The sequence below is a fragment of the Arvicola amphibius genome, chromosome 8, assembly GCF_903992535.2.
Source record: "Arvicola amphibius chromosome 8, mArvAmp1.2, whole genome shotgun sequence".
In the NCBI taxonomy this organism is placed as follows: Eukaryota; Metazoa; Chordata; class Mammalia; order Rodentia; family Cricetidae; genus Arvicola; species Arvicola amphibius.
This window is the reverse complement of record NC_052054.1, coordinates 45,642,356-45,659,817: the sequence shown is the minus strand read 5'-3', so window position 1 is coordinate 45,659,817 and position 17,462 is coordinate 45,642,356. Positions and strand designations below refer to the sequence as shown.

Here is a 17,462-nt window from a genome sequence, read left to right as displayed (position 1 = left end):
GCCTGCCTGGGCCTAAAGCATGTTTTCTAAAACCAATGTTTATGATCAGAGTTAGGGTTTAATAAATATATTTTAATATAGGTTTAAGCACACAAACAAAAAAAACATGAGCTCAGAAGACAGATAAACCCAACAGTAAGGGTATGCGTTTCTCAAAGATTTGGTTAGACCACATTTTATAGAGTCAGTTAGTAGGCCTAGCATGTACCAAAATTCCAAATGCCCGGAAGGAAAGCAAATGTCAAACACGAATTCTGTTGTTAGTGCAAACATTTCAGACATGTGAACCTCCTAGCACTGGAAGCCACATTAAGTGGTCCTAAGGATAACACATCTTTGTCCACTAAGCTAACAGTGTTCTGTATACTGTCTCTGAAACAGTCAGCAACCAAGTCATGTCCATGTGAGCACTGGAGCTGTCCAATTAAGAGACCATCCTACTTACTCTGGAATGATGAGCAGCTCCTCATCCCCAATTTAAGACCTATTTCTTCACTCCTGGTCTGCAGGTGTTACTCAAGGTTCCATTCAAAGAAGATACCGACAAGAAAAAGGCATTCTCTATGCCAAACAGATCTATTAGTGGCAACGCTGGTAAAGAGAAACAGTGGGTTTGGTGGAGGCAGCCAGCCCACAAAGCCGGTGTGTGACTGGAGGGGGAAGGAATGTGTGACTGCAACTTCAATCCCCACGCCTCACGGGATCTCGGTCGTGGTCAGTCACTACCCACCATCAGCCACCTGAAACAGCACAGTCTCCGCCTGAACACAGACAATTCCAGAGGGAGGCAGCTAGGTCTCCAGACAGCTAAACATCCTCCCGCTGGAGATATCTGAGATGTGTTGTCATGGCTGCCGCAAGGCTGGTTATGGTTTAAGATAACCTAAAAAGATTTACTGTTGTTAAACAAATGTTTATAACCAACAGCATGTGGTTTTCTTCCATCAAGTAGACCGTAATTTCTCTAAAACACGACATGGATCAACAACAAAATGTAGGTCACTTTTTATTATCTCATAGGCTAAACAACATCCTGGGAAAAGCTCTTCCTCAGAGAACGTAAGGAAGCGGTGGCGTCAGTCCCCTCAGAGCACATACAGGTGTCACAGTGACTGACGGTAGGAGGCAAGTGTTCCTAAGTGCTCGTCATGAATGAGTTTCCGAGTTTATAAACGCTTACCAAAAATTATTTCACATATAATCTGGAAAATTCTAAATTAGATGTTGCCATGGCAGAATTTGCTTTCCAATACTAATAGGACTGGGTTTACACTTTTATCAAGTCTGTCCTCGTTATGTAACATTAACTTTCAAGAATGTAATATAAAACAAAGCCAAAGAGACTAGGGTTCCTGCTTTCTGCTAATGGTTTAAAATAGGCTGTAGTGCACACTTTTAATTCCAGCGAAGGCAGAGACAGGCATACCTCTGTGAATTCATGCCACCGTGGTCTACAAAGTGAGTTCCAAAACCCAGAGAGAAATCCTGTCTCAAAAAAAACTCCCAAACAAAGAAGAAAACAAAACAAATAGACTATTGGCCGAGAGTTGCTCCGAAGTTCCTTCGAATACCATATCTTTAACTAATTCAGATGAAACAGTTAATACTCAACAATTAATTGCTACCCATCCCATAATATTCTACTCCAGAATCTGGATTTGACCTTTGCATATTACATAATATGTTGGTATAAGTCATGGAGGCTACTTAGAACCCACAAGAAAGCAAAATATTTAATGTGAATGAAAGGAAAAAAATTTATTTTCCTTCAAATCTGATCAATACCACTTTAATGTAGAAGAGGATATTTTTATTTACAGGCCAATTAAGAAGATGATGCTCAATTTAACTAGATATAATACATTTATCATAAATCACCTTACATGTGAACCAATATATTTTTGTTTTAAAATATGAAAACAACGTAAGCCCACTGCTGTGGGGAATATTCCAGCACCATGGACAGGTTGTGTTACCATGTAATTGTGCAATTCTAATCAACAGGCTTGCTTCATCTTTCTTAAACTTAGTTTAACAATAATCCCTAACATCATGCTCAGAACAGAGAGCAGCAGCAGACCATTCCCCACGCTAAGTTGAATACATCTGCACACACACCTCAGGTTCTAGTCAACAATTTCCCTTTTCTTTCATGCTTTCACTGTTATGGCTTTGCAACAGTCCCCCTCCCCCCAACTTTTTGGTTTTGTCCAAGAAGTTTCAGTGTTATATGGGCATCTTTGCTATTAATGTGAAACAGAAAAACTACTTTTCATTTAGTGCTTTGGAATAGGTTTAGTTAAAGACTCAGTTTAGCCCTAATGACCACATAATCTAAAATAAACTCCCAACTACGCCTGGGAAAGTGCCAGAATGCTCACAGCAGTGTTCAAGCCAATGTACTCTCATGGGTTCCCAAACCATGAAGTAGTAGAGGAGTAAAGGCCATCGACCTGCAGAAACATAAACTACTCTTGCTAAATACACAATGCAACCATCTCACACCGTCTCTCATAGGGGATGTATGAAAATGACCATCTAGTTTCTAAAAATCTTATCCATTTATTGTGCAGATCTTAAGAAAAAAATCCAAAGGATTATAGCTTACATTTCCTAAAGATTCAGTCATACATATAAGGCATATTCTTTGGGGGGAAAAAAAAAGCCCTGGTCATGCCCAGGCAATGTATGTTGAAAGAATACAGAAACAACATGGTTTCATGTTATGGTAAAAGTGTTTTCAGATCTGTTACCATGGATATTTTAACCTAACTGAATATACTAGCTACCACCTACTTTAAAGATCTCAAGTCATGCAGTGGGATATGTGTTTGGCATGGGAGAAATACATGAGGAAAAACAATCTTTCTTTTAAGAGGCCTACTAGCCTGTCAGGAGCAAACAATAATATAACTTTTTTATTCATCTGTACAGTTAAAATACTAACCTTGCTTACAGGTAATGTTACACTGCAAAGTATCTCAGCCGCAGTAACAAAATACAGATGAAGTGCACTTCTAGTGACCAGTTAACACGGTGATACTCTGAAGGATGAAACCACCCACACAGACCAGAAATGAGCAACACTTACAAACTAAATTTATAAATAGTGAAATCACAAAATAAAGTATATACATTTTATAGATTTTAACTTTGAACAAATATATACTGTATCTTGGAAAACAAGCATACCAAGAAAGGAGATAATGATAATATCCTAAAAGCCTTCTATGGGAGCTTCTCCCACCTAATATTCCCCTAGGTGTAAATTCTTTCAAACAGTGACATAGCAAAATTCACCACCTCCTTAAAGACAGTATTTGACTTTGCCCAGCAAGATGCAATGGGCTGTGGGTCAGGAAGGAGGGAACAGGCACTCTGCTTAGTTCTGATACAAGAGAACCAACACATTTACAGAGTTTGCACACGAGTATTGCTTTAGTCAAACATATACTGATAAGAAAATCAGTACGGTTACTGTAACCAAAATGTCTCTACCTTGTCTTGCCCACCTTGGCTCCTGGCTTTTTAAATGATTGGCAAGTCAGGTAGTTAAAGCAAACTGCAGCTTGAACACGATGTATTTCACGACACAGTAATGTTTCCTGACTATCACAAGACGAAGCTTATGAAGAACTCAAATGTCTGAACATCTGAGACCCAACACTGATAGTGTAATGCTCCAGTGCCATGCACACACATCAACATAATTGACAACAGGTATTTTACACTCGTCTGCGTTTCCTTTAAAAACCCAGTCAAATGCACAGTAACTTTTCAGAAACTATTTCTAGTGCAGCATTGATTGATACAGGATTGCCTAAAGAAAACAATTTTGTACTGCAGTTGAATAAACTGGATAGCAAACTCGTTATAATAAATGATCATGAATTAATTTGGGTAACAGGAATGTACAATACACTTTTTTAAAAAACCTGAAACAAATTTTTCAGTTAAGCAAAAATGTCAACCTAGATTTCTGCAATTCAGTGAGTCAAGTTCTGCCATCTGAAAGTCTACAGTTTATCCTTAGGGAATATGTGATTTGGATTCAATTACTCTGCTGTATTTAAAGGGTACTTAGAAAATCCAGTTAGCGTTGTCCTCTTAAATATGAAAAGGAGCCAAATGAAATAGCATCCACTTGGCACTTAAGAGCCTAGTAATACCCCTTGGGAAACACATGCTTTGGTGCTTAGAGTCCAGGAAAATCAAAAATGCCTTCCATGCAATAGCTAATTAAGGTATACCACAGAGAACAGGGGTGTATGCACTTAGAATCGCTCACACGAAGCCCTGAGGTTCCCGCCTGTCTTTAGGCAACACACAGCCTCCCTTGATCTTGTGCAATCTTTGCCACCATCTTCCCTAGTGCCCCGGATTCCAAGAGTCTGACAAACGCCTGGGGATGGACTAGTAAGCCTTTTTATGATGCAGGCTGTGCAGATCGGCTGCTCTGGCGGTGCCATCCTCCAGAGGGCTTTCGCCCGAAGCCCCCATGTCCCCATTCTCATGGGTCTCACTCACTGTCTTCTTACACCCTGGAAGAAAGCAACAGAAGAAAAAACAGGAATTTTTGCCTGAAAATATGTTTAAGTTTTATAATTTTACTGAGAAAAAAAATGTCCACTGAAATTATTGGCAGTGATATGTGACAAACTAACACTGTCTTATCAAATTAATAGTGTTTAAGGGAACTTTTTCATCTTTTAGCTGATAGCAAACACCAAACACATAAAGTATTAGCTATTGAACTACCTGAAAGTTGTGGAATAAATCTATCTAGTTTCTAAATAACTTAGGGTTGACAAATTAAAATAAAAAATTCAATTTTATTTATATAACTATCTATGGAATGTAAATATTTTGATTTCTATATTTTGCTTCCACATTATTTCAGGTCATTAAACTACAGGCCAGTTGCCTGCTAAACATTAAATCTGTCTGCAAGATTAAAACAAATTTTGGTTAATTTACCTAACAAATAATAGGACTGTAAGTAAATATGGTTGATTTGACTACAACCTATTGCCTATTAAGTAAGCTAAGAAAGGTCTATATTAAACAATAATCAATAGATGTATTTTAGCCAGGTATGGTAGTACATGGTAGGCTAAGGCAGGAAGATCCCATGTTCAAGGACAGCCAGGTCTATACAATGAGTTCCTGGCCAGTTTAAGAGTCATAGGAAGACCTCAAACCCAACAAAGATATACTTTCATCATCTGGCTCAGTTAACAGTGATATGCAAGATGGCATGCATTTTGGCTGAGTCATATTTCATGATTTAAGTGCTTGCAGTTTACATAGGTAACAGAAGTTTTCTAACTTCAGCCATAACAAAAAGTAAGAAACGTGTATTTTTGGCTTTTCAAGACAGGTTTTCTCTGTGTAGTCCTGGCTATCCTGGAACTCACTCTGTAGACCAGGCTGGCCTTGATCTCAGAGATCCACCTGCCTCTGCCACCCCTCCCGAGTGCTGGGAATTAAAGGTGTGCACCACCACTGTCCAGTTGAACAGATTTTCTAATACCCATGATCGTAAAAAGATAACGGAAGCATAGGATTGCAGCTCAACACTGTAAGGTTCTGACAAAATTCCACAATAGTTCATCCATGTCCATTGTGTGGCCCTCTCCTTCCTCAAGACAGAGTTTAAGCATACAAGTCTGGCTGTCCTGGAACTCACTTTGTAGAACAGGCTGGCTTCAAGCTTAGTTTCAATGTCTCAGCCTAAGTGCTGCTGCTTGCTATTCATTTCATAAAAACAACAGTTTTAACAGATTTATTTTTGTTTATGTGTATATGTATGTACACATGTGTCTAAATGCCTGTGGAGGCGAGAAGAGGGCATCCGATTCCCCCGTGGAGCTCAAGTTACATTAGGCTGTGAGCTGCACACTGTGGGTGCTGGGAACTGAACTCCAGTCCTCCACAGAGTGGCAAGTGCTCTTAACCCCTGAGTCATCTCTCCAGCCCCAGTAGCTGTTGGCTTTACAGAAAACAGCTACATTTGCCTCTAGGTTTTAGTTTACTTTCTTACAAGTGCATGCAGAACCAGCTTCATAGACCTGTAGCTGGGAAAGAGGATTTTAATTGTCTTTTCAAATAACTGTCAATATTGTTTAGTATTATACAGAAATCTAACAAGGTGGGACTCAGGCATTATCAATGCACAGTGACATTTGAATATAATTGCTTTTCTTACATCATGAAGGTGAGCACACAGAATTTTGTAAAATCACATATGGGTCATATGGAAAACACTGGATTGCTGAAGTAAGTAGCAATTCAAAAGCGGACACACTTTATTGCATTATGTAAGAATTACTCTCATTAGTATGTCCATCCAGCTCATTACAAACTTACACATGGGAACCAGTCAAGTTCATGGGGATGGATGCCATGTTCTACAAAATACTCATTTTCACTTAAGAGCTCGTGTTTCATTTCTGGCAATAAGTACTCTCAATTGTCTTCTCTGAAAAATTTTAAGACAATAGCCACCCAACAGTCTGAATAACCAACATCTGTCAGTCATTCCTCAAAAAAAAGTACTGCACCTAAGCAGTGCAGTACTCGCTAAGAGCAGCACCTCTGTTCAATGCAGGGGAAGCTACATCCGTGAGCTGGGTAAGCGATGGGTGTGCACTTTGTTTAGTACACTGGGAAGTGACATGTGTACCTGCATCTCATCAAGTGGAATATTAAAAAGCAATGTACAAAAACAACTGGCATGGGGAGGGAATGGGAGGAAAGGCGGGAGGGAAAACTGTGGTTGGTATATAAAATTACATAAAAAAGAAAAACATGTAACTTAGAGATGTGTAATAAAACTTCCAGAATGACTAGTCCTTCCTTTCAGTCTTCAGCATCAAAATGAAGAACACAGAGGCTTTCACATTTCAAACTATTCGTAATAAAGGTAGAGCCGTTTTTACCTTGTAACACTCTCATTTCACCACCACCGTCTTTGCAACCAGCACCAGGATTCCCGCCTCCGTCTAACTCATCAAGATACAGACGGTATCGGTGGCCACTCTCGTCTTCGTACTCTACATTCTCATCATCAGAATCCACTTCAGGAGCCACGTACACTACTTCAAATTCAATCTCTCCCCTCTAAAACAGGGAAAGACAGAAAGTCAAATCCCTGTGACCATCATCAAGACAGAAATCTCAGTCTTCGGGAACAGATCCCGGGAGGACACGGCAGGTACTGCTCCTTTCCAGTCAGGTATGAAATTCTGGACTCTCAAGAGCTGCAGGTGCAGGAGGCCATGATGGCCAGACCCTCTGTGGATTTTCTCTACGAGGGAGTCCCTTCTACTGTTACAGGGCCTTCTACTGAGCAAAGGACTCATTCATTCAAGACAAAGTCTCAGCAGACCAGGTTGGCCTTGAATCCGCACACAGCTGAGTATGAGCTTCAGCTCCTAATCTTCCCGCCTTTACTTGTTTTTTTTTTTTTAATTCTATGAATATAAGTGCTTTGTCTGCATGTACAACTTTATGACAGAAGAGGGCATCAGATCCCACTACAGAGGGTTGTGAGCCACCATATGGTTGCTGGGAATTGAACTCAGGACCTCTGGAAGAGCAGCCATTTACCGCTGAGTCATCTCTCCAGCCTCCTGCCTCCACCTCTTAAGAAAAAGGATTGCTGGTGTATGCCTGACCTGACCACAGTATTTTAAATAATGTATCTAAAATAAAAAGGATGCTTAACTATGAAATTTACAGAATACTGGAACAAGTGCAAGCCATCTTGCATTTTACCAGAAATTTAGCAAATCTATTTAAGCAGGTATTAAATAAACTTGCATACAAGGGTGTCAAACAGTTAAAAAGAAATGCTGTGATTTATTGTTCTCCCTTTGAGGTAGGAACTTATTCTGTAGCCTACGCCAGTCTAGAACTCAACTCAACCTCACTAGTTTCAAACCTGTAGCAATCCTCCTGCCTCAGATTTCACATTGGGTGTGAATTACTACACACAACTTTTTTCTAATTCTTAAACTTTTGTTTAAAAGAAAAGTAAAACTTTTTAATGAGATAAGTATTAATAAAAGTATTTAAGTAGTAATAACAGTAATTGCTATATTCACTGCATAAAATTACAGCTTTTATTGATTCCCAGAGCATCCCCATGCTCTTCTCATAAATGAGCAGCATTGGTGAGTATTGAAGAGAACACATAGCTTTCTCATATAACAAGCAAGCATAAAGAAATAGCAATTTGGTTGTGAAGTACTTACTCATTTCACTCTGCTAGGCTAGATGTAATATTTCTACTGTTATTCTTTAATAACAACTTTAGGCTCGAGTATAAAATTATAATTTTAAGGTAAAGAAAATTCTCAAGGTATAAGTGTCATTTACTGAGACTACAGTCACCACATCCTAGTTTTGTGTTTGTAACTCTGAAAATTATAGCCTGTCTTTTGTCAAAGCAGAATATGCCAGTTTTGTGTGCCACCCACTCAGTGTCTTTGGTGCTCTGCTTTCCTGGTGCTACGGACTCTGTTTAACATTCTCTACTACCTACCCACAGCTCCTTCCCACAGCTGCTCTTCATCCAGTTTTTATGCTTGACACACCGTCAAGCTGAGCCCAGAAAACACTAACTCAAGAGACTACAGCAACACTCTTTCTCATATAATTAAATGACAGAGCATCACAGTAATATGTGGCGTCAGAGGAAGGGCTGCTGGGAATAGTCTGGTTTAGTCACATGACTGTAATTGACGGACCCCTAGTGTTCCTCTAGACTAGTTTATTTAACATAATGAAGGTGGGCTGAGGGATGGCTCAGTGGTTAAAGGGCACTTGCTGCTCTTGCAGAGGACCCAGATTCAAGTCCCAGCACCCACATAATTAAAAATACCATGCATGAAGGTAGATTGATAATGTGGTCTTCTCAAAGGTATGTCCATGTCTAGCCCATGGCCCACATACATGTGCCTAGGATACCTATGAATGTGACCTAACACAAAACCACAAACTTACTTGAAACATTGCAAGATTGTTTTTGTCATTTTAAAAACTCCATTATGTGATTCCAAAGAGTAAACTCTGTAGGTGACAATGTTCCGTCACAGTATCAAAGGTTAGAAATACTTACACACACAAATTTCAGGCTTAATATAGAAAATCTCTCTAAAAAAGCCATTATCAGTAGGCCGTCCCTTTATTGAAGCTATTTAAACAATGTCACAGAGATGTTCCGTGCTTCACGTAGAGCTAATTATCTATATAATCACATTCAACTATGATTGCTCTAAACTAGTATACATGTCAATGACCCGCACCCTATTGTTCTAATTCCGTCAACCCTATACTCAGAGGAAAACAGAGGTTTTTAAGAACATGAGATACAAATCTGAATCTAAATATGGATTCTTTTATTTTCTTTTTATTAGAGTTTTGCTTGCATGTATATCTGTGTGAGGGTGTGGGATACTCTGAAACTGGAATTACAGGCAGGAATGAGATGCCATGTGGGTGCTGGGAATTGAACCCAGGTCCCCTGTATGAGCAGCCAGTTCTCTTAACTGCTGAGCCATCTCTTTAGCCCCTAAATATGGATTCTTATTCTATAATTTAATTTGTTAGGCAACTCTGAACACATCCTTTATTCTTGAAGAATTTCAGCTTAGCTACTTTAATATTTACCACTATCATTATTTTATATTATTCATACAAGTATTTTGCCTGCATGAATGTCTGTGCCCCTGGGAACCAGAAGAGGGCTTAGGATCATCCTGGAAATGGAATTTTTCAGGATCATGAAGGTGTTGAGTCGAATCTGTGTCCTCTGCAAGAGTAGCAAGAATCTTTAACTATCGAGCCAACTCTCAACCCAGCTTCATTATGTTAAATAAGAAAATTGGGCTAGAGGAACACTAAAGGTCCTTCAGTTACAGTCACGTGACTAAACCAGTCTTCTCTCAGCAGCCCTTCCTCTTACACCCCATCTTACTGTGATGCTGCCAATCACGCTCCTAACTACCTATCCTGTTCTGAGTATCAACACACACCCTATGGTTTCATTTCAACTGTACCGATAACATTGCCACGGAGAGGACTTATGTAATCTGTCCAAAGTTAAGCAGCTTTGGAAAGGAATAAACACAACTGTCCTTTTCAGCAAATATGACCAAATGACATCTACAAGCTTCAAGGAACGGAAACAAGCTCTATGCCAGTCCAGTTTTAATTGTAAAGAGAACTCACCTGCTGGGAAAGTATGGTTACAGCTTCTTTATGCTTTGTGTCCCTTAGGTTAACCCCGTTCACTGCCAGGATAGCATCTCCAACATGCAGCCCTCCACATCTATCAGCGGGCTGCCCTGGGTGGATCTCAGAGATGAGAATGGGAACACCATGCTCCTTCCCACCCTAACAATAACAATATCAAAGGCAGTTAGTTAGTTCATAGTTTATAAAATAGTTACAGATCATCTCAGAGACAAGACATTTTCTTAACAACTCATTTCAATAAGCAGAGGGTCTCTGTAAATACCAAGTAAAATTTTACATGCTACCAAAGAGGCACCTCCACATTCAATGACTAAATAAACATTAAATTTTATGAAATCATTTTAGACTCCCAAATCTGTTAAAAGCAAATTATATACTCATGTTCCACGGTACTTTTGCAATCTTGTGGGCCCTTCCATAGCACTTCTTTTTTTCCTTTCAAAGCGGGGGTTTCTCTGTAGTTTCTTTCAGAACCTGCCCTAAACTAGCTCTTGTAGACCAGGCCTCGAAATCAGAGATCTGCCTGCCTCTACCTCCCGATTAAAGGCGTGCACCACCACTGCCTGGCTTTTCCACAGAACTTTTATCAAATCTAAACTGTTGTGTACTGTGATGGTTTGAATAAGAAAGGTTCCCATAGGTTCATATAGTTGCATGCTTAGACACCAGGGAGTAGAACTGTTATTATTATTGTTAGAAGGACTATGAGGTGCAGCCTTGTTGGTGTAGGTGTGGCCTTCTGGAGGAAGTGTGTCACTGGGGATGGACTCTGAGGTTTCAGAAGCCCAAGCCAGTGACTCTGCTCAGCGACTGCTCCAGTGCCATGCATGCTGCCATGCTCCCCACCATAGTGATAACGGACTAAACCTGTGAAACTGTGAACAAGCCCCAATTAAGTATTGTCTCTCATGAGTTGCCTCAGTCAAAGAGTCTCTTCACAGCAATAGAACACTGACTAAAGTATGTATGAGAAGAATCAATTATTTTATGTATAACCATATACAGGGTCTCTCGCTGGAACTTGATATGTAGACCAGGCTGGCCTTGAACTCACAGATATCCCCTGGCCCTGCTTGACAAGTGCTGGGATTAAAGGCATGTACCATGATGTACAGCTTTAACCAAGACAATTTTAAAATTGTATGATAAATCCTCAATTTCAGAAAAGAAAAAATATATAATGTTGAACTGAGGAAATATACTTGTTAACTGGTCTCACTTCATATAGCTTGTGTATACGGTTTCTATTTTTAAAAAAAATTATTTTATGTATATTGGTGTTTTGCCTACACATAATGTCTTTATAACATGTTCAGGCCAGGTGCCTGAGGAAGTCAGATCCCCTAGAACCAGAGTTACAGATGGTTATGAGCTGTCACACAGGTGCTGGGAACTGAACCTGGGTCCTTTCAAAGAGCAGCCACTGTGCCTAACCACTGGCCCATTTCTCCAGCCCCAAGGGCATTCTATTTTAAAAAGTATATACTTAATAAATAAGTAAATAAATATTGGTTAAATCTTTTGTGGGGTGAGGGGTTCTGAGACAGGGTTTCTCTGTGTAATAGTAATAGTCCTGGCTGTCCTGGAACTCGCTCTGTAGACCAGGCTGGCCTTGAACTCACAGAGATCCTCCTGCCTCTGTCTCCCAAGTGCTGGGATTAAAGGCATGAGCCATCACCACCCAGTAGTTAGATCTTTTTTTTTTTTTTTTTTGTAAGAAACATTTCTACATTAGGTAAAACTAGAAAACAAATGAACTGATATTGTACTTAAACAGTCTCAAATGAAAACTGAAATAAATCACTAATATGAAACAAAATGACTCCGATATTGCTCTTTTTTTTATCCAAGTTTTATACCCAGAGAAGGTTTTACTCAAAAGTGTTGCTGCCTTAGTCTTGACAAATTTAGTTATTTTGAGCTATAGAACACCTTGCTTCCCAAAGGAGCCTGGTCCTACCAGGCCCCTGTCCACAGAAAACCCGGAAGCACTACTTCTTACTGTAATTGAAATGCCAAGGCCTTCATGATCTTCCTTAAGGAGGAGAACTTTTCGAATTGGACCAACTCCCTGACTTTTCTTCAAAGAGTCTTGATCCTTATTGCAGAGGAAAAAGAAAAAAAATGTAGTGTTTAAATAACAACCCAAGTAGAACTCACAATCATAACTTGCTTTTAGAAATCATTATTAATCTCCTGATATAAATAAACAGCACATTAGAAGATGAAAATGCTGTTGAATAGGTATAGCAAATTTTAAGATAATTTTTCTCACCTTTTGTAAATAAATATGTTTAGATTATAAGACATTATAAAATTACCAGGAATCAATCAATAAATATCTTCAAGGAATAATGTAGTAACCATATATCTTCACTAGAAAGTATCTTAATATCCAATATAAATGCTAACTGATTTTTAGAATTGAGAATTTTTTTCAACTTGAATGACTAATTACTTTCTGATATTCTAGAGCTCTAGAACCTACCTGCTAAATAAAAACAGTTCCTTTAACTGTTCTTTCTTTGACCTCCCTTACCTTTTTTTTTAAGTTCAAAACTAAGTCTTTATTGCATGCTAAGCAAACACTTATTGCACTGGCCCACTCAACTCCCTCTGGTATCTTTGATCCTTTTCTCTCTCCTAAACTCCTTTTCAACTCAGCAGGTAAATAATTCTAACCATCTTCCAATTTTAAGATACAAACCCCTAAACCAAACAGAAAAGGAGCTCAACCCAACATCCCTTCCACCTCCCCATCTTTTTAGTCACCATCTTCTGCCTTCCATACACGCTTACTTCCTCGCCTCCTACATTAATCACTATGATTAAGATGATTTCCTAGCCTGCAATTTTCCTTATGGTCAATTGTAAAAATATTGCTAAATCCAACAAACACTTTTAATAACTACACTACCCAGCAGAAAGTTGACAGAAGCCAATAAATACCCACTTAGAAACCCACTCTTTTCCTTTGTTTCTATTGTGCTGCTTTCCCAGGTGACCTACATCGAACTGTTCCTGGCTTCTTTCTTTGGGGACAACTCTCCCACCATTCTAAGTTTCCATCCTTGGCCTCCTGTTCCTATTTGGATTACAGAACATTCGCTGACTACTTACTTTCATGATTTCAATGATACAAGAGAAATATTGCTTCCCTAATATCTCTCCAACATAAGAGTTCTTTCCTGAATTCCAGTCATAGGTTCAATTGGATGGATTTCTTAGAGTCACACCAGCACCTCAAACACTGCTTGTCTAGAACTTTCTTTCCTTCCTCCCACAGACTTTCATTTTTTGGTACTTCATCAGTAAAGTCAAGGAACACTTGGTTAGCCAAAGCAAAAGCTCAGGCTTCCTCTCCACTCACTTCCATATCTAACAGTTGTCAAGACCTTAGTCCAGGCCAACTCTGCTCACGCTATTTCTTTCAGAGCTGCCCTTCCTTTCCAATGTTATTTATGAGCCTTTCTCATTTTTCCTTGTATCTCTACTATGTCTTTCTGACTCCAGTAGCTGGGCACATCACCGTACTATTATGTTCACTACTTTAAAAAAAAAAAAAAAAAAGGTCCATAATTACCAGAGTAATTAAGACGCCTGCATTTAATGTAAAATAGCTCTGGTCTTTTGGCTTCTAGCTAACTAGTTAAGATGATGTCACAAAGCTATTTGAGTATGCCTTATCACTCTGATACACCCCACACCAACCACTGTGTCCCCTTGTAACCTAGCCTCAGAACTACTGGACCTCAAAGTTAACATGGAACATCAGGCTCTAAAAGACAATGACATAACTATGCACTGTGATCTGTTCTTCATTAAGTGTGATTAATTCTTATAATAATGTTTGTGGAGGCAACAGGTTATTTTCCTGTTTAAGGCTGTGGTGGTTTAAATGAGAATGGGTCATATATATGAATGTTTGGTTCCTAGTTGGTAGACTGTTAAGGAAGAATTAGGAGGTGTGGTCTTGTCTCTCTCCCTGCCTGCTGCCTGCAGATGTCATCTCTTAGCTACTGCTTAGCATCATGCCTGCCTGTCATTGTGCTCCATAAAGATGTTCATGGATAAACTCTCTGAAATTGGAAGTAAGCCCCCAATTACATGCTTCCTTTTATAAGTTGTTTTGGACATAGAGTTTCATCACAGCAATAGAATAACTAACACAAAGGCCATGTTCATATGGTACTAAAATATGCAAACCACTGTAGAAAAGTCTGCTTCATATATTAATTTTTTGTTTGTTTTTTGTGAGATATGGTCTCACTATGTATCTCTGGCTGTCCTGGAACAAACTATGTAGACCAGGTTGGCCTCAAACTCATAGAGATACGCCTGCCTCTGCCTCCCAAATTCTGGCATTAAAGGTGTGCGCCACTATGCCTGGCCCAATATATTAAATTGTTATAGCTAACATCTGCATATATAATAAAATTTAATAAGGATTTATCCAGGTAGAATGCTCCTGTACAGTGATGGCTATGGAAGCAGAAAACTGGACACAGACTTCAAATTCTATCTAATCAAAGACCAAATAAATGTAAATGGTATTTAAAAATCTATGTTTGGATGTAGGTACCAAAAATTCCCTTGAAAAGTTCTCCCAAATTCAACTTATCACAAATAAGTTTATAATAAATTTAAGTATGCTCAGTGATGATACAGAAAAATTTCGAAATATGATCTAAAATACAAACAATATGTGTTTGCTAGACAGAACTGTCTGCAGAAACACCATTCTTGAAACATTAAGTCAGAAAAATGATCAAAACTTTGTTGGGTAACTAAACCTTTTAAATATGTGACTGCTTTGAATAAGTGAACCTCCTTTTCACACATTAAGTAAAGGTTTCAAATACTAGTAGAAGGAAAGAAAGAATAGAGAAGACTCAAATCAAACCAAAACGGTGAGTGGGAAGCAGGAACATACATGGCCTGGGGGTGCTTGCATGGGTCGCTTCAAGTCGTTGCGCCCCCTGCAGGCTCTAATGACGGTTTTGTGGCGGTGCAAATGTATTTCAGCCTCTAACTGGTTCCAGAGCTTATCATGAGCAGGTCCCTTCATATCTCGTCCCAGTAACTGTATCTGCTGGACCCTTCACATGGGGAAAAAGAGAGTAGCTTTCAGTACGCTTATTATATTTAAGATAATTGAGAAGAATTACTAATTTAAGTAGCTGCTATATACATTTTAGATGGTAACAAACTTTCCTCTCTGAATTTGTACAGATAAACCGAAAGGGACAGGCATCTTTAAGAGAAAACCAGCTAAAAAAAAATTTTTAACAAAATGAGAACTCCTTTAATTATATACTTAATTTAAATAAACCTAAGAAAACATTTTTTTTGAAATTAATGACAACATGCTTTATTTCTTGCATAACTGAATTCAGGGTACTATTAAATAGGAGCAGTTAGATGACATGGACTATAGAAGAACATTTCCTTTAATGATAGTTTATTTTTACATAGTGATTATTTTAAAAAGTCATTAGAAAATTTGTATTTCAAAATGACAAAAATGATTTGCATCCAGGCTGGAGAGAGACAGCTCAGTGGTTAAGAGCACTTGATGCTCTTGAAGAGGACCCAGGTTCAGTTCTCAGCACCCACGTGGTGACTCACAACCATCTGTATCTCTTACTCCAGGTGATCTGACCCGCTCTTCTGACTTCTGGTATACATGGTATATATACAACATGCAGGCAAAGCATACATACACATAAAATAAAATTTAAAAATCTAAAAATAATTTTAAAATATCTTTGCTTCATCTCAGTTATTAATAGATATTAAAATGAGTATAAAATGTTTTGATACTAGCATGTCACCAAAGTCTGAGACTAATTCCCCTAACAATATTAAAGTCAACTGAACTAACTTGTAAAATAAAATTACTTTTATTTTTAAATATATTTGAAGGGCCAAGGGATTTCTTACAGCTGATCATAGGAGCACTGCCTGTTGCAGAGTCAAGGCAGGAAATAACTGAAAAGTATTGCTCTGCAGATACAGGCACTTCACAGTAAGTTAGCTCAGTCTATATGTGTAAGCTACACACACACACACACATCTGAAAAAAATAATACTGCCAATATTAATTCAACACTGCTACCCTACAGCTACACAAAATAACTGAGAGTAAAATGGTTCATTTATAAGAGATGAGCAAACCGCGTGTCACCTAAGAACACAAGCAGAGCTGTTTCGTACACACCTGCCCGCCAGCTCCTTATCCAGGTACTTGGCAGCCAATCTTGCCCCATAGACTTCTGCCTGGAGAACAGCTATGTGCCTGCGGAGGGCTTCATTCTCCTTCCTTAGCAGCTTTACTTCGGCTTCAAGCTGAGCTTCTTTTACTTTTTCAGTTTTATTTGCTTCAAGCTCTCTTTCCTATTGTAATTTTAAAAACATAATTTTGTAACAATGTCTTTATGATTCTACAGCTAGGAGACGGTGCTCCTTAAAAATACACACAAGTTCAGCACATAATACAAACAATGAAAACATGGAAAATTGGATTGGAACACAAAGGCTGACTCCAGTTCTTTATTATGTTTTTATTTAGCTTTGGTGTGTGTGCCACACATATGTGGACTGTCCATGGAGGCCAATGGAGGGATCAGGTCCCTGAGCTGCAGTTCCCGGAGGTTGCGAGCAGGCTGATGGGGTGCTGGGTCTTCTGGAAGAATAGTAAATGCTCTTAACCATCCCTTTAGATGGTAATTCTGTCTTCCTTTTGAAGATAAAGTTTTGGTAGGTATCTTAGGCTGGCCTGGGATTCACTATGTTCCTCAGGCTAACCCTGAACCTGAAATCCTTCATCCATCTCTCAAGTGCTGGGATTACAGATACATACAACAATGCTTGGCTGGATTGCCTTCCTTTAAACTCAGGAATATGATGTCTTGGACCTTCTTTTGGATAAGTGCATGCATGATGCACCCTGATATTAAGAGAAGCCAGAGCAGACTTCTTTAAGCAGGACACTAAGTCTACTTACTTTCTAAAAATGACTGAAGAAACTAGATTAACAGAAAAAATAATAAGCCACCCATGTTAGCTCACGATGGCAAGACTCAGGAGGATGCAGTGGAAGGATCCTAAGTTTCCAGTCACCTTTGGCTACACAGAGAGTTCCAGGCTACCTTTTACCCACTTAAACATCCTGCTGTCTCATTCTAAGTTTTTTTTTT

At 38.9% G+C, this 17,462-nt stretch overlaps 1 protein-coding gene across 2 annotated transcripts in view; it reads right to left on the bottom strand.

Annotated features, from left to right (window-relative positions):
- Positions 1 to 993: 993 nt before the first annotated feature.
- The window catches only part of Gopc (golgi associated PDZ and coiled-coil motif containing), a 44,602-nt gene continuing 28,133 nt past the window's right edge, over positions 994 to 17,462 (bottom strand). For both annotated transcript variants that reach the window (XM_038338976.2, XM_038338977.2), the window contains 6 exons: positions 16,484 to 16,659; positions 15,197 to 15,362; positions 12,266 to 12,361; positions 10,237 to 10,401; positions 6,942 to 7,122; positions 994 to 4,541 (listed from right to left, as the gene is read on the bottom strand). In XM_038338976.2, the coding sequence (XP_038194904.1) occupies positions 4,414 to 4,541; positions 6,942 to 7,122; positions 10,237 to 10,401; positions 12,266 to 12,361; positions 15,197 to 15,362; positions 16,484 to 16,659 (912 nt within the window). In that variant the 3' untranslated portion in view covers positions 994 to 4,413. The remainder of the gene's footprint in view (positions 4,542 to 6,941; positions 7,123 to 10,236; positions 10,402 to 12,265; positions 12,362 to 15,196; positions 15,363 to 16,483; positions 16,660 to 17,462) is intronic.